We start from the raw sequence: 22363 nt of genomic DNA, 5'->3' as shown, positions 1-22363 counted from the left end.
TTTTACTGGGAATTATTTTAAGATGCAAACTAATGTAATCATAAGTTTAAGCATGATCGGATGCTTAACCCGCACAGTTCACATATGTCTGCTTAGTTACTGTGAATTAGCTGGGTTGATCAGTAGGTCTACATCATCTGACTACATAATAACATGATGTGGGCCTGCCTGAGCAATACTACTTCTACCATTTTTTCCTCCTCATGACGACAGGAACGCAAGTAGCATGCGTGGTAGAGCCGAGGGGCTGAGACTGAGCTGTCCTGTGAGGTGATTCAGGAAACAGACACAGCTAACTAACTGCGTCAATTCACCACCGACAGACAGAGAGAGACCGGAAACATCTACGCAGGCCTTCAACATAAAAGCATCCAGCGAGTCACCTGAGATAATAACCGTTATGATGATGACACAATGCTACATCTACATTCGACATTCTCATTCAACAACAAAGTGCAGCCTACGCTTAATTTAATACAATTGGAAACATAAAGATAAATGAATAGTGTGATATTATTTCCACATTTATTTTCTGATGTTTTGTGGTATGTCTAGACACCAGACTACATAGAGGTGGACAAATCACTATGATGTTGTACTAATGTAAAAGTAGAAGAACAAGGGTGTCAACATATACAGTACTTAAAGTAAAAATACACATGATGCAGATTGGCCCGTTTCAGAATCATACTGTATATTTTATTGTTAGGTTATTATTATTATTATTATTATTGATGTATTGATGTGTTTAAATCCAGCTGGTAAAGTTGGAACTTATTTCAACTAATTGTGAATGTAATACAGGTATATGTAAATTCTTATTTTGTGCTGATTATATTTCACATTATTTTACAAAATCTGCAAAGTAACTTAAGGTATTAAAAGTACTCAATTCACCTCTGAATTGCAGGTGGGTAGAAGTACAATGTAGCATAACATTGAAATGCTCAAGTAAAGTACGAGTATCTCAAAATTGTACTTAAGTACAGAACCTGAGTAAATCTACTTAGTTACTTTACAACACTGTTTATTTTCTCTGTACTTATTTCTGTGACCAAAAGTCTGTTTGTTTGCTTTTATTTTATAACGTCTTTTACCGGAAATCAATTTACGTTATCTAGCTTAATGCTGCTCCGCTAACTTCTGTGTGCCCAGCCAACCGAGGCATGGGCTCTGTGACTCTCCGTTTTATTACTGACGTTTAATAATGATAATGTCGTATCGTGTGTGACGAAATGCTCGATATTTGCTGTTTAATGTAACTGTGTTTTTTTTTCTTCAAAACGGAAATACTAGCTTGTGCGTAACAGCGAACTCTTCTCCGTATCCCTAATCTCACCCGTCTATGATGTGATTATGAATAACCACCGTCAAGGGAAGTTATAATTGGCATTATCATAGTTGAATGGCTACAACAGCAGTTTATGCCTGCTTGCTGTTATTTCGATAGCCAATTAAGCTCGGGAGGAACCGCTAGGCTATATCTTCTTGGCGGAAATAGCCGAAGAGACCGCATCCACAGCTCTGTAGTTCTCTCCTGAAAACATGTCGTTCTTCAATTTTCGGAAGATATTTAAGCTGGGGCCTGACAAGAAGAAAAAGCAGTATGAACATGTACATAGAGACGTCAACCCGGAGGAACTATGGGATATCATTGGGGAGCTGGGAGATGGAGCGTTTGGCAAAGTGTTCAAGGTAATGTGTAACATCCGCCTTTTATTGCTAACCCTTTTCTTATGACACCCGCTTCCGTTGTGTTTCATGTTGTTTTCATTATAAGATATAACGGTAAAATGACAGCAGAATCCTCGTTCAGGACACCTTTTATACGTAACTAGACCCCCAATAATGACATATGTGTGTCAAGTGCATGTTATTACATCTCACAACAACACTATACTGTACTTCAACTATTATGCTTACTGAAATCCTCCTTTAGATAGAGAAGAAGCGAGACCTAGGGCTGTTGTTGAGTGACATCCTACCTAAATGTGTCAGTAGGCTATTATCTATTTTGGATGTTAACAGTAGGCCCTGTCACATTATCATGTAGTAATTATGACTTTGTCATGTCATTGAATTGTACTTGGCCTCAGTCAAACTGTTGAAGGTGTGGTTCACCACCACAGGTTAAAAATGGCCACTCCAATGCTAACTAAGTTGTTTTAAGTTGTATTCAGATCTGACAGTAACTAAGTTGTTTTAAGTTGTATTCAGATCTGACAGTAAAAACATCCTGAAGGCAGCTACCCTTGAAATTTAAATATGTGACTCTCATTGTATTTCTTTATGCCATGCACTGCAGCAGGTGCACAGCCAGGTGTGTATGTAAATGTTGTGTACACAGTTTGTCACGTTAGGATGACGGTCTATTGGCCTATTTGTTTCACCAACACACACTTTACATTATGCATGAGGTGGACACAACACACGCAACACATACAGTACAATGCTATGTAATGAAATATCCTCAAAGCAATGCTTTTTAGAGTTTTTGTTGAGAGTCAGAGTGCCAGAGTTGGGTTGTTTCGTTTTGTGATGATTTCTGAAGCTGAAGCTTGCCATTTTGGATTAATTTGCAAGGTGTTCAGGATATTGTGTCCACATCTCTAATCTCTGCACTGACGTGACGCACCTCTCCAAGTTATCTTTATATGAATTTGCATTAGGCTGAGAACATTTTATGTAAGAGAGATTAACTATTTTTTTCATAAACCTATGTCTTTGTGTGGAGGTTAAATGCTGATAACATACATGCTTTCAACATCAATGAATAAAACCTCTTAAATAACCCTTAAGAAAAAAGGACATGTATACAAATCAGACACATTATCAGATTATAAATATATCTAGTTAAGTGGAAATTAGTTTCACATGAACATCCATCAATCCAAGACTCTTTTATTTCAGTAACCTTGGCTTTTTATTTTTTTCTCTGTGACTTACATTGTCTTTTCCTGGAACTCTTGTGATCAAATTAGCCAGAGCTAATGGCCCGGGAAATGTTCATTTGCAAGTCTTATTAGCCGTTTAACTAAGTGTGAGAAAAGCCAGAACACTATCGTGCCTTGTCAAACTGAAGTTGTGGACAAATAAACACTTTAAAATGTATTGACTCGCTGTTCCCACACTTACAGAGGGGTGTGGAGGACGTGACTTCTCCAGGTCACATTACTGTCAACCCAGTGTTCCACCAGTTATTTCACAGGCCTTTGAGGGCGGCCTCATTTGGGCGGGGTGACACAGCCAGCAAAGTGTGAATCATTTGTTTTAAGAGCGTGGAAGAGAATTGAACATCTTCATGCACATTAGCACAGTTCAAGTTTGTATTACACCTTTGATTAGTGAAGAGGCGTGCCATTTATTAGAAAAAACAGCTTACATAATTCTGTTGACAAAACCTGTTGGTTCACATTATTTTCACTAGATGGAAAAACTGGTATTATAAAATGACACTAACACACCCTCTCATTTAATCCCTCAACACACTATAACAGCCAGCTCATTTTAAGTCAAAAATGTTTTATGTAATAATGACCGAAGGCCACAGGCACCACTTGAATATCTCAGAGGCAGACAAATCATCGCTGCCATCTCCATCACGGAGCTGATATTGTGGGCATGTATAAGTGATGGCCTTTGCTAGACAGGCGTCGGCGGCACAAAGGGCAAGAGGCAGGGAGTGTATCAGACCAGAACTGTGTAAATATAGTGTGTGACGGTTCTAACACTCCCTCCCTGTTCTTTTTCCTTAACTCCCTGAGATTGTGTTTGTATCCATAAACATTAAGCCCAAAGCTGTACTTAAAATAGCCACTTGTTCGACGGGGTATGTGGGAATTTTGTCATAGTTGTCTCTTCAGTATAGCCTATTCAGGAGGTTAATGTGTTACCAATAAAGACAAGCAAAAAACATTGATCTGTTAAGTCTATGAAATAAAAACATGTTTAACATAACCATCACTTCACATGTGACCTTACAGTCGGTGTATCAAAGTGAACGGAAGGAAAGAAAGGGAATAAAATGAAGCGGAGGAAGTGAGCCAGCTCAGCTTTTGTTCGAGTAGGGCAGAAGATGATGGGGTGTTTTGTAAATATTTTGACCTTAAATGGTTGCTATGGGTTTTTTCTACAGACATTTTCCTTTTCAATACATAACAACATGTTATAAAGTCTGAATGAAATGTATTTATAGAGATGTGACCCTCCAGGTGCTACACAAGACATAAGTGCTGCAGTGGTTATTGCTCTAGCTCCAACATAGCTTTTGTCTAATGAAATTGTTAACGATGATTGATGTTCTTCCACAATAGCCACTCTATAGCGATGCCCTGGACAATAAGACTAAATGTTCTGTAGTCTGGCCAGCGATATCAGACATGTATTGATCAGCATACTCAAGCCTTTGTTGTCAATGTTGTTTTCTTAGGCTCAGAACAAGCAGAATGGGACCCTCGCTGCTGCCAAGGTTATTGACACAAAGACGGAGGATGAATTGGAGGACTACATGGTAGAGATTGAAATTCTGGCCTCCTGCGATCACCATCACATCGTCAAATTGCTGGATGCCTTCTATTTTGAAGGCAAACTTTGGGTAAGTAAGCAAGTGCTTCACAGAGAGAACTGTTGTTTTTTTTTGCTTCTTTGTTTCCGTGTTGCTCTTGATTTGAAGCCAAAGAGACAAAGAGGTCGGGATCAGTCACGCACGGAGAGACACACAAATTCATCACCAGCCCCGATTAGTCAAGCTATTTCTTAAAGGACTCTTATAGCATTCGATAAAGGGATAATTGCGGTGCATTTTTCTCCTATCGCCTACATTTGAAGAGTTTACCGATCATGTGGCACAGTCAGGGGCTAGTACAAGGCCAGGACCGCATGTTCAGGATTGCCTGACCTCTGAGAAGTCACAGGCATGCTCCACATATGACCTGATTCTTACCCCCCACAAACCCTTAACTGTCCATATTGTGTCTTTATGGTAATACAAGAGTTAATTTCTACAAACCCATGTTTTATTCCACTGTGAGCAGAGAGTTGAGTCACATTGCAGTTCTAATAGTCGGTCAGTAGATCTCACTAAGAGGCCCCAGAGCAATTAGGTCCGAGCAGGTGGTGTCATGTGACCGTCCCTTGTGGACTGGCCACATCTATGAGAAGATAATGGAGTGGTTTTGGTGGCTGGAGAAAGTGCCTGAATAATTCAGAGCTGCATGCAGGTTGTCCCTCCGGCCCCCGTCTTTAAGCAGCATGATGAATGTGTAATCTGCTTTGCATGTGTGGATGTTGACTCAATGCATAATATCTTTGCTACAAAGGATTAATCAAGGGAAAAAATGTTGCTAGAATAGAGAGGATTTATTGTCATGCATAATGTTTCAATTTAACCTAAGATCACCACCTTTTTAGAATCATACCAAACTAAAAGTGAGATTCCCATGGCACGCTAAATGGTTATGCAGAACAAGAACAACCACTTGGTGTCTCCTTTTTGTGTGAGTCTCTGAATAGAAGGCGTCGCTCGATGTAGCTTTGATTCATTTTTCTCTATCAACTGATACATTATGAATGAAATGGGCTTTATAAATACATTCATATTGACTTGATCAATAAGCTGCCAACTGGCTGGCGAGTGCATGAAGTGGTGGTCGGATACATTACAGCTGCGGTCAGGAGCTGGTCAGTTTCACATCTCAATAACACAATTATGGTACTATGTTATGTTCCTCCATGCACTGTTTGTTATAGAGAGAAGGTGATTTGTTAAAGTTGTGAAAGTGAAAGTCATTTGTTGTTATGGTTTTAAAGCCATACCTAATGTAATCAGTACTTCCCTAGTAATCCCTAAATAAATATATGGATATGTAAAATATTAGTTTGTGGCAATAATTCATCTGTCTGTACTCCCAGGAATTAAATTGTGTGTACTGCACACAACCTGTTGCTTTGAAAAGGAGTGTTTGCTTAAAGCTATCATGTTTACATGAATGAGGAAATAATATTTCATCAGAATGTACAGTATGAGGAAATATCCTGGACGTGAGTCATGTGTAGAAACACTCACTAACCAGTTACACTTAAATAAGACCCTAATGCTCTAAAAATAGTTTATTTATGCAAAATGATTGATGACTAACAAACCATTTGCATAAAAATTGCTGTGCATCTTAAAGAAAACACGAGGGGAGGATCCCAGTCCCTGTCTCCAGCCTGAAAATGGATCCAGCAAGGATTGAAACATATAGATTATGCTGAAAAGATGTGTCAATAGAGGATGCTGCTCAGGATGTTCAGTGTCTGATCGATAGGCTTCTTGGACTGTCTCCACAGAGTAATCAATAACATAGAAAAGGGGGTTCTGATGTCTCTCACATAGGGGTCATGTTTTTCTCCTACCTTAGATAACACAGGTTTATTTATCTCATTTGAAACACATGCTGTGCTATGAGAGTTAAATGTGTTGGCTTTATTGCATAACAGTACACATCACTTATTTTCCACTTTGTTTTATCATTTCAGATTCTGATAGAGTTCTGTGCGGGTGGTGCGGTGGATGCCATCATGTTGGGTAAGTCCCTCATTCAGTGCAGGAAACAGAAAAACACTATAAAGTTCTGGAGCTGTTTCTTTTCTCCATCCTCAAGTGCCAATTCTTTACTTTTTTATTCCATCCATAAACTCTTGTGGGATATTTTTTTTCCTCTCCCAGTTGAGAGAGGCCATTCCAACTGTGTAATTATTGTAGTTCAGATTTCAAGGAGGGGGTTAGTCCACTTCTAATGCCGGCAGTTTCTCCCTGTTATTGTGTTGCTTGAAGAAACACCACACCACTTTCTATCATGCTTGAATCACAAAGAGGATAACAATCCATTCACTGCACTGTTGGGTGTCGATGCTTTCTGCCCTGCTGACTCACCCAGAATGAATTTCTTCCCCCGGATTTGTCCAGTCATACATGCTGACGAGTGGCAGGGTGGCAGTTGGCCCTCATGTTGCTATTGGATACCGCCAGGCCAGCACATCTGAAATTATATACAGTAGCCCAGTCAGTTTAGATCCAAACCGAACTGTTAAAATACAAGAACAATCTTAAAACATTTTGAATATTCATAAAATGTGACACCTACTCTAACCCTAAATGCTAAATGGTTTCCAAACATTTACTCATCAATCAGTACAAACATTGGTTCAATTCATAATATACAATGAAACGAGACATATGACAGGTGGAGATAACAGTACCATTGTTAAATGTATTTTCAGATGAAGTGGTTGAAGTACCCAGCCAATTAGGGTTGTCTGTGTTTGTAAAAGTGAACCAAAAAACTACACCTACCATAATAACATGAATTGTGTGCATGTGCAGAGCTGGAGAGGCCCCTGACGGAGCCGCAGATCCGCGTGGTGTGTCGGCAGACCTTGGAGGCTCTGACTTACCTCCACGACAACAAAGTCATCCACAGAGACCTGAAAGCCGGGAACATTCTCCTCTCCTTGGAGGGAGAAGTGAAACTGGGTAAAAAAAAAAGTGTCATTGGGATATTTCTCTAAATATGAAGGATTATTCAATCATGGTCCAGTTAAACTCAAAATACTACACAGAACAATGGCTGATATATTATTGATTTCGGTCTTACTGTAGATAACCTTTGTGGCCACTTTGAACCCTCTACACTTATAGGCTTAATAGGTTATTAAGTAAAGTCATTTGTGGGTCCCATTGCAATCAGTGCTGTGGCAACCAGCTGAGCTATGTGTCTTTGGGGGAAATGGTGCACAGCACTGTCGACATATGATAAAACTGGAATGAGTCATTCATGCATTTATTCATTTTTTAAGTTACAAAACAAAGTGACCCGTTTACTATTACACCAAAGGAGAGAACTGCATCAACACCACTTACAGTATGTACTGGAGTTGGTGTTATATTGACTTTGTTGCATAATATTCCAGAAGTTAAAGTATTCATGTTGCTTTTGTAGCATCCATAGCTACTGGCTCCCTGGTGATGATTCATGCTCTGTAGGCAGAGGGTCATGGCGGAGCCTGGCAAACAATAATTATCAAGCAGTCAACACGGACTTAACGATAGATCTCACTTTCCCTCTAATGTGTGCAAGCTGTAAGTGTTGGGAGAAAAAGGGAGAGCAGGGTGAAATGGTTTACAGGTAACAGAACTGCTGTGAATGATGATAGGAAAGAGACATTTTGTTTTTTCTGTCCCACTGCCCGGGGTTCATATTTCATAAAATATTTCTGATACAACTTTGTGGCTCGAAAAAAAGTTTAAATGAGCAAGTTTGATTCACCAAAATAATCATAAATCATTTCTTCTACCTTCAGCTGACTTTGGGGTGTCTGCTAAAAATACCAAGACGTTACAGAGAAGAGATTCTTTCATCGGGACTCCGTATTGGTGAGTCATGCAGCCTGCAGACAAGAGGCCATTCTCCTCTGTCCAGCTGATAATTGTCCCAGCATGTCTCACTGCTACACTTTTTCTATGCAGTGGCACAAAAGCTGTCCTGGAGCATAGAAACGGAAAAGGCATGATCCACCCATTTAGATGCACAGTGTTGAATGACCTCAGCGTTATATCCTGAATAGACTTCCTATCTTTCACAATCAAGTCTCAGATTAACACACATTGTATTGTATTGGCTTTTTATCATTAAAGATTGAAGAGAAGTGACCAAATTCACATTCACTCCCAATCCAGATGTACCTCCATGCTTATTACAAACCCACTTCTTATTTTGCAGGATGGCCCCAGAGGTGGTCATGTGTGAAACTTCCAAAGACCGTCCGTACGACTTTAAGGCCGACATCTGGTCCCTGGGGGTTACCCTGATAGAGCTGGCGCAGATTGAGCCGCCCAACCACGAGATGAATCCCATGAGAGTGCTGCTGAAAATAGCCAAGTCTGAGCCTCCCACACTCATGCATCCCTCTCGCTGGTGAGATTGAGCGCTGGTGATAACTAGAGAGGTGGCGCTGGCATGTTTCCGGATTGGAGATAAGGATGTGTCGACTGTTTAATGTGTGAACGCTTGGGGGAATTGTTAACGCTTAACTGTCTGGCTGCAGGGAAGGAATGGTATACATTTCTCTTTCCAGGACCTATGGACTGTTATACAAGCTGATTCTCTTTTATTTATTCCTCAAAGGTCGCCAGAATTCAACGACTTTCTGCGGAAAGCACTTGATAAGAATGTTGACAGTAGGTGGGGCACGCTACAGCTTCTACAGGTGAGCTGCCCTACTCCACTCACTCCCTGCTGTTAACTAACAATATGCAACCATTTAGGCCACTCACAATATAGCACAAATCATGCATACAAACTTACATTAAAACCATGTTTAAAGGTGGGGTAGGTAAGTTTGAGAAACCGGCTCGAGATACACTTTTTGTTATATTCCATGGAATGCTCTTAACATCCCGATAGCAATGAATATCTGAAGTGCTTTGACAACAAATCCATAAAAAGATTTCATCTGTGGAAGCCGTAATACTGTAAAAAGCACGACCAATCATTTTAGCCGGCCCGGCTAAAATAACTGGATGGCCTACCTGCCTGTCAGCCTTCCATCTGTGCACAAACTTATCTCGTGCCCTCATTGGTCATGTGCGCGTTCGTGTGTGTTGGAGGAGGGGCTCTATAAGGAAGTGGCAGATTTTCTCCGGTTGTGTATTTTCAAATTCTAGCGATCTCGAGCCGGTTTCTCAAACGTACCTACCCCACCTTTAATGTCTGTTTGCTGTTTGTCCTCTATTAACCTGATATTAAGAATAACAATTTATATTTTCTTGTGTCTCCGCCATATGTGTAGCATCCTTTTGTCACAAGTGTAACTAATAGCAGACCTCTCAGAGAGCTCATAGCCGAGGCCAAAGCTGAAGTCACAGAGGAGATTGAGGATAGCAAAGAGGAAGAGGAGGAGGAAGAGCCTGATACACCTGTGGTATGTAGTATAATCGGTGTTTGTACATATATCCAGCATAATACTCAATTCAATATGTTTACATTTATGATTGAGTTGTTGGTGTAAAAAACATATTGTTGTTTTCATGTTTTTCTCTTGGCTCAGGCGGCTCCTGGGCACAAGCGAGCGCCATCAGATGCCAGTGCGGCCAGCTCAGAGGACGACAAAGTCCCAGCAACTCCCTCTGCACTGGAATCTGTTTCGGAAATAACTGCTACTGAGGACCAGACCAGTGATAAGCTCTCTGATGAAGGACTTGGAACAAGTGAGGTAGACAAGACTGAGGAGGAGAAACTCAACGAGGTGTCTGATGCCGGTAATGAAGACCTGGCCTCTGGGCTAATAGAGCCCCCCAAGGACTTAATATCACAAGATCCTGCAGAGCTCAAACCAGAAGACGGTCAAGCTGAAGAGATTCCTGCTGAGCCTGTAGTATCACAGCCAGAAGAAGCTGTAGTTGAAGAACCTGTAGCAGGGGATACACAAGAACATATCACAGATGGTCAGGAAACCGAGGAGGAACAGAAGGAGACACAAGAAGAGAAAACAGAAGACGGACCTACTCCTGTCATCGAAAAACAAGAACCTGAGGAGGTGAAAGCAGCAGAAGAAGAAAAAGATGCTAGTACAGAAGAATCCAGAGTATTACAAGAGAAACCTGAAGAAACACCAGAAGAAAAAGAATCCATATCAGGAGAAGAGGCAAAGGCAGAAGAAGAAAGCAAAGAGCCAGATGAGGAGACGCCTCAGCAGAAAGTGATGGAGGACATAACAAAAGACACAGCTAATGGCACTGATGTAACTACAGACACAGAGAATATAGAATCAAATGTAGTGGACACAACAGTAAATGGAGACACGGACACAAAGAGCGTGGATGAGTGCTCCGCTGCGGTTCTGTTGGAGAAGGAGGCGGTAGAGAGTCAGCCAGAGGAAAAGCACGAGGAGGCAGAAGAGCCCGAACAAGAGAATCAGACCAAGGCGGAGGATCTGGAGGAAAAGGCCCCAACTGAATCCACTAATGGAGTCAGCGATGAAGCCAAAGACACCTCTGAGGATTCAGAACAAGTGGCCACACCTAAAGATCTGAAGGAGGACGAAGAGAAAGCCCCCCCTGCAGATGAGAACGCGTCTCAAGATGCCGTCTCTGTCCAGGAGAGTGAAACGGATTCAGAAAGCAAGATGGAGCATGGAAGCCCCGCTGCCATCAAGTCGGATTTGGAGAAGGACTCTGACTCTGGGAGCAGCTCTGCCGCTGATAGCAGCAGCCTGGACCTCAATCTGTCTATATCCAGCTTCCTGTCCAAGAGTAAAGATGGGGGCTCTGTATCTATGCAGGTAAACAAATCTGTGCCTCATTAACAATCTCAGTTGTCAAATCATCACCACTCTAGGTCATTTACGCAAAATCTACTGGTTTTCTTTCTAGGAGTCAAGACGTCAGAAGAAGACTCTGAAGAAGACGCGTAAGTTCATGGTGGACGGTGTGGAGGTCAGTGTGACGACATCAAAGATAGTGACAGATAACGACACCAAGAGCGAAGAGCTGAGGTTCCTGAGGTACGTCTGTGTGCAACCTGCTTACCGTGCGGTTCTAAATATGTGACATGGCCTATTTAACATGCCTGCCTTATTTAGCTCTTATTCATTTCACAACTCCCACTGAGTTTAACAAATGCCAGATGGGTTATCTCCCGTGATGAATGCTTCGTTTTGTTTCTGTCATCTCCCATGTTTCCATTTAAAGCCATGCTGCTCCGAATGTTTACACAAGTGCTGTCTGACTATTTGCTGTTGGTTTCATGACAGTGACATGTTTCACTTGAAATACTCCATTCAGAAATGGAGAGAGCAGGACCTTCAAAGCAGCTAGTGAATATAATCAGGAGACTAATAATGTATATATAAAACAAACCATCAAATCTTATCTCAGAAATGAAACGTACATGTTTGAAAGATGAAGATGAGTTAACACGTGGCCCCCTGTGTGGTTTCCTCAGACGGCAGGAGCTGAGAGAGCTGCGCCTCCTGCAGAAAGAGGAGCAGAGGGCCCAGCAGCAGCTGAGCAACAAGCTACAGCAGCAGAGAGAGCAGATCTTCCGCCGCTTTGAACAGGAAACTGCTGTGAGTCAGTGTTCGAACCGCAGTGCTGTGTTTTTTCTGTATTTGGCCTACACCTAGGAAACGGGCTGCTTCATCTCAAAGCAGATCTACATCTGATGGAGGGACTTACATGAGGGGCGGAGCCAGACTCCAGGCTGTTTTTATCATTTGCTGCAGAATGTATTATTTGGGGTGTACTCAACGCCTTCAAAAGGGCCCTCAAGTCCCATCTGTTTGCCAAGGCTTTCGGCCCCTAATCGATCTGTTGTTTTGTCTGTCTGACATTTGTTTTGTTATGTTTGTTTTTGCCCTATTACTTGTAAAGCGACCTTGGGTCCCTTGAAAGGCGCTATATAAATCCAAGCTATTATTATTATTTGTACTCCAAAGCAACATTTCTATTTAAAGGTCACCTATTATGCAAAATCCACTTTTTCATGTCTTTTATAGATAAACATGTGTCCCCCTCTGTGTAAAGAGATTCTGAACGTTTTTTTGTCCTGATCCATTTATATAAAAACCTGTCTGAAAATGAGCTGATCCGATTGTGTCCACTTTATAATAATAATAATAATAATACATTTTATTTTAGGCGCCTTTCATGACACCCAAGGACACCGTACAATTTGTTTTAAAAAAAAGAAAACGCTAATAGGCAACAGAACAACAGCGCTTTGAGTCATTGATAAAGCGCTATAATAAATATAAGGATTATTATTATTATTATTATTAGAACATGATAAAACACAAACAGGAAATCATGGAGGAGACAATCAAGTGGACACAAATGAAACGTATAATGGGGAGCACTACAGTGAGTAGGCAGATTTGAACAGATGGGTTTTTAATTGGGATTTGAATATGGTGATTGTGTCTGACTGTCGGATGTGCGGGGGGAGGGAGTTCCAGACTCTGGGAGCAGTGCAGCTAAAAGCCAGAGCACCCATGGTGACGAGGCGTGGGGTGGGGACGGTTAGCAGACCAGCAGAGGAGGAGCGGAGGGAGCGAGAGGGGGTGTACTCCTGAAGAAGGTCAGCCAGATAGGGGGGGGGGGGTGGGTAGGTTATGTAGGGCTTTGTAAGTGAACAGTAGGCTTTTGAAGTTGATACAGGATTGAACAGGGAGCCAGTGGAGTTGGATGAGGATGGGGGTGATGTGTTCTGAGGCCTTGGTGGCGGTGATGATCCGGGCTGCAGAGTTCTGTATGATTTGAACTTTATTGATGAGTTTGGTGGGAATGCCTGAGAGGATGGCGTTACAGTAGTCGATGCGGGACGTGACAAATGCATTGACCAGGACTTCAGTGTCCTGGTCAATGTTTATGACATTGTTTATGATGTCATAACGTTTTTTTGGCTTCTGTAACAGACAGAGAATCAGCACTTTTGAAACAGGGCTGAAACAGAGAAGGATTATGGGATGCTGCAATGATCTGTTTGGTATTTCGAGCCAAACACTTCAGAGACATGTTTGTATATATCTGAGATCTATAATATATTGATGAAAAACAGTATAATAGGGGACCTTTAATGAATTATGGTCTCAACATTAAAAAGATACATTTGATTCTGACAATATGTTTCCTAGGTTAAAATGACACCATGTATCCTCCAGTTAAACCTTCCTCTCCTCTAAGCAGTAAAGCCTTAATCTGATATTGGATCACACTCATTGTCATGATGTCAGGCTGATGCCAGTTCTGCTGATTCTGTCCATGCAGGCTAAGAAGCGCCAATATGACCAAGAAGTGGAGAACCTTGAGAAGAAGCAGAAGCAGACCATCGAGCGGCTGGAACAGGATCACACCAGCCGGCTCCGAGACGAAGCCAAACGCATCAAAGCCGACCAAGACAAGGAGCTCTCCAAGTTCCAAAACATGATGAAGAATCGGAAGAAAGAGGTAGGGGGCGGTGCATGACTGTTTCTGCTTGGAAGTGCCTTTTAGTGGGCTGATCAGCTCCTAACTGCAGGAGCTTGGGTTTGTAACAATTGCATGTCATAGATCCGAGCTGTTTAATGGGGCATGTGGTTAACTATTTAGCCGGTGGCATACTTGGCTGTGTCATATTAATCCTGTGGGAGTGCCTCTCTGCTCTGCCTGGTACTGTTTCTGTGCAAATGATGGCCACAGACAGACTGTGCCATCCTTCTCCTCGGTGCTGCTAACTCCATGGTGTTGTTGTAACCATTATTCATCTGCCCTGAGGCTTCAGGTTGCCTCCTAAGCTGCTAACTCTATATGTTATTTTTAGAGAACTATATTGTAAAAGTTCAGTCTTGTGAGAGTGTGCCGAGCTTGTTTTATTAATATATTGTAAGTCTTTCTCTGCTTGGCAGCCGTAAATGCTCTGTTGTTAGTTTTGGGCGTGCTTGCAGTTTCTGTGTTTTGCTTAATGCAGCTTTTTCATGCCAAAAGTGCCAATTGGCATCCATTGTGTATTTATGCTGCCTGGTGGTGGTTGCGCTCTCCGTAATTTGCTTTCTGAGCTACCTCATAGTTTATTGTATTTAAAAAATATTATTGCAGGTTGGCTCAAAGTGGTTGCTTCAGTTCTCAGCTATGTTCTTTGTTGTGGTTGTGCAGCTGCAGATATATAAGCTCTTTCTATGGAAAAAAACGCATTATTTTAAATATGTTGATATTTGCAATGTTGTGTCTTTTTTTTTTTTAAAGTGTACTGTATTTCTGTATTAACTAACCATGTGTTTTGTATGAGTGTGTGAGGTGGCTTTGGTCATGGGATGGCCGACTTTTGAAGATTCTTCCAAATGGTGTTGGGCTTATTTGGGGAAATTATAAAAAAACACATTGCATTAGAGTAACTGATATGGAATCATCTTAAGTCAAATGTTGAAGTATTTCTCACATAAATCAATTGCTTACTCGATGGTGGCGATGGAGATAAGTGTCAGTGAGGTGTAATCTGCATTCACTTTTAAATGACAAGAATTAGAGCAGTCGACTGTAAATCATTCAAAGGCCGTATTTGCCAGATGATTCCAACTCGGTTACTCTATTTTTTTATTCCCAGAATAAATCATAATTAAGGCGGTGGGACTTGAATGCATAGTAATACAGAGGGAGCTGTTTTTGAGACTAACATCTGCCATGAACCAGTCAAATGTTTCTTTTGAGAAACTCGTGACTTGATTGCAGTTCAAACTCACATTTCTGAAATGCTTCTAATCAAAAAACAACTGTCTTAACAGTTAAGTTACGTCAGACAGGAAGTTGATTATGCTGAATTTAAATCAGTTGGTGGCCGGGTGCAGTATCTCCTCTCAAAGTGGGCCGTGCATGTCTCTTCTTCTGTTGTTGGCCAGCTTTGTTAAATTTTCAGAACATACAGCATCAACCATTTTCTGCACACACACTTTAGGCCAAAGAGGAAGTCGGACAGTCACCCAAACATATGAGAAAAGAGCTCATGAGACGCATAAAGGAGGACCTGTCGCTCCTTAAGACCGCAGAGGTAAACCTTCACCTGCTGTCTCTTACTCTGAGGAAGAGTACGATTTCCCCCTCTTCCTCCTTTCCCTTTCCTCTCTATAACCTGGTTTGTTCTTATAAAGTATTCTCAATGCACACAAACACAGCAATGACATAAAAGACATATACATGGCGGTTGTACTATGGAAACTATTGTGGAATTATGTGCATCAATATTACAATATAAAAACGAATAACTAGTATAGCTTCAATAATTAGTTGATTAGTCGATTGACAGAAACTTGAAGTCATATTTTGAGCAAAATAAAAAAATGTTGGTGAATATTTGCTGTTCTTTTTGTTCTCCATGATAATAAAATGAACTTCTTCGGGGGTTTTAAAATGTTCATCGACTTAAGGACTTGTGATGAGCTCCTTCCAGTCATTCGGACCTTTTTAAAGACCAAACAATCCAGAAATAACAATAATCAAAAACTTCCATCCCTTACAAAATAGTGCATACTGTCATTTGCACACATAGGATACAAATATACTGTAGTTGCATCTATTCTACCCTTTTCTTAACACCCCACATTTTTTATTCATAATTCTTCCCCTGAAAATATTTGCATGTCACAGCACACTCGTCAGTGATGATGCAAATCCATGAGTGTCTAGCTCAGTGTAGTGAGTTCATGCAGGCAAAGCTTTCGTTTCCATAGCAGACATCTGTACTAAAAGCCCTTTCCTAACTTTGTTTCTGGTCATCTTTTATGAATTAGACACGTGGACAAAGGCCTTTGTTCCCTTGAAAGGTTTATTAGCAATTCATTTAACCCTCGTGGAGCCTGTAGCATGGAAAGTAACACAACGACTATTTTTTCAAGCTGGATAACACTCAAGTGCCGCTTTCAAGCATGAGAAGACTATAAATAACTTATTAATTGACTTCCTTCTAACATTTAACCAGAACTCTGCTGTGAGCCTTAAACTCAGCGGTTTTCCCAAGGTGGAAAATCTCTTACATAACTTAGGAAGAATCAGTATGTGTGTGTGTGTGTGTGTGATGTGTGTGTGTGAGAGAGATCCTCAGCTGTGTGTGTGTGTCTGATCTGGACAAGTGCGCTGTGTGCTCTCCTCCACAGGCAGTGGCCCAGGTTATGATTCAGTCTTTTCAGTTGTCCTCATGCGCACTCTTCAACGCTCAGATGCAGGATGTAAGTCGTCCCCCCCCCCCGCCCCACCATCAACCCACATTCTGTTTCTGTTTCTGGCCCATACGTAGATGTGAGAAGATACTGTGAGATAGTTCAGTTTGTAATAACGACACATGTAATCATGGACGGTGTTGTTTTTTTGAGTGTTGTCTTCAGTGTGTTTGTGCAGTGGTTATTTCTTCTCTCCTGCTCAGTATTTTTCTCCACGAATGTTCTACATCTGGTCTGTGGTTTAATATAATGTGTTACATCGCTACATTGAGTCTGGGAGTAAACAGCTCCATCCCAGAGGTGTAGTCGCTGTCTGGATCCATGTTTGTCTCTGTCAGCCCACGGCCAAATATAGCCTGACTGCCTCACAGGATGGATGTAGGAGTCACTTGTATAGTGCATTCTTTAGTTACAGTGTCACAGGTAAACCATCTTCAACTGCAGTATACTGTAGGTTTTCATAGTGAAATCTTTGAATGAGTATGATTAGTTATGCCTAATCATAGTGAAGTAATAGCAGTATATAACCTACAATTTGCCCCCAGAAAAGTAGAAGAAATCCAAATTCTAAATAATGTGCAAATACAGAGAAAATATAAATAAATAGAGAATTATTATCAGAGTCATGCATAATCTACGCTGTTCTCTGGACAGTGTGAACATCAATGTCGATGTTGTCTCACATAAACTGTGAATCTGAATCTTTACTGAACTGTTAACTTTCTCTCTTTCTCTCTTCACCTCCATTGTGGATCGTTGCCATCCATGATCTCTGAGTGTCTCCTCTACTGATACCAGTTGCTGTGTGTTGTTCTGAAGTTGAAGTGGATGGCTTGACTAGAATATATAGTTTAAATTCAGGCAGTTTAGATACTTGAGAAATGTTATTGTGCTCTCTTCTCTCTCTCTTTGTCTTTACTGTCTCTCTGTGTGACCCCCCGGCTTCCTCTCACTGCTCCCCTTCTCCCTCCAGGAGCAGGAGTTCCTACAGAAGCAGCAGCAGGAGCTGGACGTAGCTCTGAAGAAAATCATCCAGCAGCATAAACTGGAGATCACCACTATAGAGAAAGACTGCTTAAACCACAAGCAGCAGCTGATGAGAGGTAAGAAATCAGTCCTCTTACTACAATACGCTGCCTACCAGCTTCTGAAGAAAACGATTATTGTTTCATGTTATGTTATCTCTTTTATTGTGACATAAAATAAGATTAAAGAGATTACAATTAATGTATTGGGACTATTGCACTGTCCTTATTTTGTCAATGATTTAGTATCAAGTATGGATTGGTTTAAAGCATTCTGTTGTGGTTCATTCATGCGCTGGTGTGAAACGCTGTGATGCTTTCCTCACAACGCAGCTGAAGGCACCACATCAGCTGACTCCTCCTAATCCATGCTTATACTACGTTTCCATAACATTTTACAAACACTATGTGTGGGATTAACTCTCAAGCAACAACTGAGCTCACACATCCTGTGTGAGTTTCAAGTTTCATAGCAGACATGAAACCAACAACAGCCTGAAAGGTTGAACATTTGACAAGTTAAGGAACACAACAGTGTTTAAACATGACTGTGACATGTGGACATGTTGCAGCTTGTCCGACTCGCTGACACTGTTTGTGTCCGTTTTGTTTTCTTCGCTCTTGTCGTCACCGACTAACAAGCATATACATGTTTTCTACTTCACACTTACATGGCCTCAGGTGATGTTTTCATGTAATAATAATAATAATAATAATGGGTTTAATTTATAAAGCACTTCATATTTGACTTCAAATCCCGAAGTGCTACAAGCAGTGAGCATGAATGTGTGTGCACATGTGTGTGTTGTAGCTCGAGAGGCAGCCATGTGGGAGTTGGAGGAGCGCCACCTGCAGGAGAAGCACCAGCTGCTGAAGCAGCAGCTGAAAGACCAATACTTCCTGCAGAGACACCAGCTGCTGAAGAGGCACGAGAAAGTAAGAGAAAAATCCACTCAGGGAAATGTAAATGTCTTATTTTTTAAAATGCCGCTGAACTCAAAACGGTGTGCATGTGTGTGTTTTGTAGGAGATGGAGCAGATGCATCGCTACAACCAGCGGCTGGTCGAGGAGATGAAGAACAAACAGAACCAAGAGAGGGTCCGTCTGCCCAAGATTCAGCGCAGCGAGGCCAAAACACGCATGGCCATGTTCAAGAAGAGCCTCCGCATCACCGCCACTGCATCGGTCACCGTGGAGCAGGAGAGAGAGAGGATAAAACAGGTAACACGTGGACTCCTGCTGCTGTCCTGTTACTCACATTCAAGCAGAAGTGACTAAACATGCATGTTCTATTTTTGGCAACACTATGTCATACTGGCACAGTCACACAGTCAAGGACCTGCCCAAAACAAACACTCTTATGGCCAGCCATGTCTACACACTTCCAGTCACTGTTCCACAAGCTTTACTGGCACTGGGGTCATCAAAATGCTGTTAAAAGAAGCATGACTTTATTTTCAGTATAGCAAAAGTGAATTACGAACCAGCAACACGTAGACCCACAAATGCATGATGCGTTTAAGTGCTGGTGGAAAAATGGGATACTAAACCTTACATTTGTTTGTCATTCCAAAAATTAGAAAAGGATGTTTTTCTAATTAGACAAAACAGCTTCACCTCTTAGTTAAACACATGCATTCACTAAATATATCTGAAGTAGCATTTAAATGTGAATATATGGTTTAAATATGCTACTGCTAGGTGGTGGACTTGTTCTTGTGCTGGTTAACCCACACAAACAGATATTGAAACAAGCTGTGTGTGCGGGCAATGCCTGAAGCACAAGAGTACCAGCTTTTAAAATCCAACCCCATTGTAAAAAAAGATAAATCATTTAGTAGATTTGTTTGGGTTTGAGCTGCCGTTACAGTTTTGTATTTTTGTCTGCGTGGTCCAGTTTGCTGCTCAGGAAGACAAGAGACAGAAGAACGAGAGACTTCATCAACACCAGAAACACGAGAACCAGATGAGGGATCTGCAGCTGCAGTGTGACTCCAACATCAGGGAGCTGCAGGAGCTACAGGTGAGGCTGCTGCACACACGCACACACACACACACACACACACACACACACACACACACACACACACACACACACACACACACACACACACACACACACACACACACACACACACACACACTTTGTATGTGTTTTACCCCGCATTTGATGCATTGAGCTTTCCTCTGTGAGCACAGGATGTAATACCTACAGCACAGGACTGTCCCTTAAAATGGATTATTAGATAATAAGTTGGAGGAAATATATAGAATTAACTTATTTTCCTCCCCTTACACTGTGCTGTGAAAATAAGAATGATATGCAGGAGACAGAAATAGGTTCCAGTGCAGATAAAGTCAGAGTACATGAGATGGTATTCATTAATCCTGAAGACACACGTGCTGACCCATATTTTCTTTCAGAATGAGAAGTGCCACCTTCTGATTGAACATGAGACCCAAAAGCTGAAGGAGCTGGACGAGGAGCACAGCCAGGAGATAAAGGAGTGGAGGGAGAAGCTGAGACCCAGGAAGAAGGTATTATACATCTCCATTTCCTCTTGAAGTTAAAAATGAATACAGACTTCCTCTACAGTCCAGGAGTGTGTTTTTTCAAAAGTAATCCTCCCAGTTACTCAGTTGTTTGTCTCTGCTGCCCCCTGCAGGCGCTGGAGGATGAGTTCACGCGGAAGCTCCAGGAGCAGGAGGTCTTCTTCAAGATGAGCGGAGAGTCTGAATGCCTTAACCCCTCCACCCAGAGTCGAGTCTCCAAGTTTTACCCCATCCCAAACCTGTACAACTCTGGTTTATAGCCTCTTCTGTCCGTCCCTGCTGCAAAACAGACTCCTATCAAACTCGGCTGCGCTCACTGACTCTTCCTGGTGGAGTGACAACTTCTCTTTGACCACTTAGATTCCACCGTTAGTGAGCATGACGTGCCTACACACCGTTCTCTCACAAGTTTAAATGTCCCTCCGCTCGTCCAATAAGAATATGCACTTTTTTGAGCATGTTCAAATTTGAAAAGCCTGCAGTTGGTATCGAAGGGCCAATGAATATGAGTTTGAGCACAGCCTGCTACAGTATGAATGATCCCCAGTGCCTCATATGTTCTTTCTTTTCTGTATTTAAGCCCCTCGCTGTGTTTAACAGTAAGTGAAGCGTCCCCTAAATGTCCTACACTTAAACAATTGGTTATCATTTCCACTCATAATCACAAGATGTTTAGAGATTATTTGAATCATTTCATATAACGGGTGATTAAGACTCTGAAATCTCGTGTTGCTGCATGTGAGGTAGAGCTGGTTTAAAAGAGTAAAAAGAAAAAGTGTGTTGTTGTATGACTTTGTTATGGCACGTGTAGTGTCACGTCAAAAACAGTGCTGTGTTGGGACGTTAAGGACGTACTGTGTTGTAAATGCTGAAATGTTACATGTGTGTACCTAGATATGAAGCTCAATCAGATGCTGTGCTTGCCATGAGGGTTTTTACAATCTTAAGAACAAGAATATGGCTTTTTCGTTCACACATCATTTCATTTCATTGCTGTAATCCCACTTAGTTAGACACAGAGGTGACCTGTTTCTTCCTGGAGAATGATAAAATACTTTTTTATATATATAAATAATATATAGAAATTAAATCACCGTGAATGAAAATGAAGGAATGTAAAGCTGTTGATTTGCACTGTTTTGTTATGAGCTAATGAAAAAGATATGCAGTAATAAAACTGTCAATGGGTTTTTGACAGCGCGTCACCTTTGTCTCACACAAGCCTATTCAAACTCCAAACTAACTGAGAAGTTTTGATTTATTTCTGATAATTTAGCTGTTTTTTTCCTTTTCCAAATATGCCCTTTAGTATTTTACGAGCACATCTACTTTTCTACATGTATTCCTGTTATATGAGGCTGTAATCGCTCTTTCCTCTGAGCGGTTTGCTCTTTTTGAGACCAGTGCTGTCTGAAAGGTGAAATGCTGTACCTGTAACTGTCTGAGACGCTGTATTCTAGGAGCAAAAGTATTAACGGTTCACAAAAAGAGATGTCATGATTCTTTTATTTTGTCTGTGCGTATCATCAATGCATGTCATGTTTTCTGTATGCTGACATTAACAAAGGTTGCGTCATGAATGCTGGGTTTTTATCGGGGTACATGGAAACTGTCCGGAGAGTCACATTCCCCATAGATTTAAAATATTTTTTTATTTTGTTAAGTTACAGCATTTCTTGTCATTCTACAACATTAATATCATTTTCATGTCAGATCAAATGTATTTAAAGTGTCTTTATAAATTGACATTTTATTGTTGTAAATAAAATATTGACTGTTGATTTGAAAGTTGACCCGTCTACCTTCTTATAATGTAACCTTTCAAACACTTGTAAAAGACTTACTAAGGCCCCTAAAAGTGTAAATATTACAAAGATGGTAAACGATATTGATATAATCTTTGCTTTATTGTATGTGTTGCCTCTCTGTGAACATCTAATCCAAATTGGGTGACATTCTGATCATTTCTTCCAGAGAAACATGGGATAAGGCCAACACGGATCCCTTCAGAGGAGCCTACATTTTCACTATTTTCGGTTATGGGAAAGTTCCAAACATC

At 41.2% G+C, this 22363-nt stretch overlaps 1 protein-coding gene across 4 annotated transcripts; it reads left to right on the top strand.

The window, feature by feature from the left end:
* Positions 1-1126: 1126 nt before the first annotated feature.
* Positions 1127-22095, top strand: slka (STE20-like kinase a). Of its 4 annotated transcripts, XM_034152050.1 has the most exons (20): positions 1127-1695; positions 4430-4594; positions 6520-6568; positions 7367-7516; positions 8344-8416; positions 8763-8957; positions 9168-9249; positions 9832-9963; positions 10090-11322; positions 11414-11544; positions 11985-12108; positions 13808-13987; positions 15468-15560; positions 16663-16734; positions 17699-17828; positions 18562-18686; positions 18778-18972; positions 19649-19774; positions 20176-20289; positions 20418-22092. In XM_034152050.1, exons 1-20 carry the CDS (start codon positions 1546-1548, stop codon positions 20562-20564), a joined length of 3666 nt encoding a protein of 1221 aa, XP_034007941.1. In that variant the 5' UTR covers positions 1127-1545; the 3' UTR covers positions 20565-22092. The 4 variants fall into 4 exon arrangements, with proteins under 4 accessions (XP_034007941.1, XP_034007944.1, XP_034007942.1 ...); XM_034152053.1 differs by lacking the exon at positions 15468-15560 and having other exon boundaries at positions 20418-22095; XM_034152051.1 differs by lacking the exon at positions 16663-16734 and having other exon boundaries at positions 20418-22095.
* The last annotated feature ends 268 nt before the right edge of the window (positions 22096-22363 follow it).

The sequence above is a fragment of the Trematomus bernacchii genome, unplaced genomic scaffold, assembly GCF_902827165.1.
Source record: "Trematomus bernacchii unplaced genomic scaffold, fTreBer1.1, whole genome shotgun sequence".
In the NCBI taxonomy this organism is placed as follows: domain Eukaryota; kingdom Metazoa; phylum Chordata; class Actinopteri; order Perciformes; family Nototheniidae; genus Trematomus; species Trematomus bernacchii.
The sequence above is the reverse complement of the archived record's forward strand: the minus strand, read 5'-3'. Positions and strand labels throughout refer to the sequence as shown.

Excerpts from the sequence above, each read along its gene's own strand:
- slka (XM_034152050.1), top strand. The coding sequence starts at position 1,546 with ATGTCGTTCTTCAATTTTCGGAAGATATTTAAGCTGGGGCCTGACAAG. Across the intron at positions 9,964-10,089 it reads AAGAGCCTGATACACCTGTG|GCGGCTCCTGGGCACAAGCG; the intron begins GTATGTAGTATA and ends CTCTTGGCTCAG. Across the intron at positions 18,973-19,648 it reads AGAGAGAGAGGATAAAACAG|TTTGCTGCTCAGGAAGACAA; the intron begins GTAACACGTGGA and ends TGCGTGGTCCAG.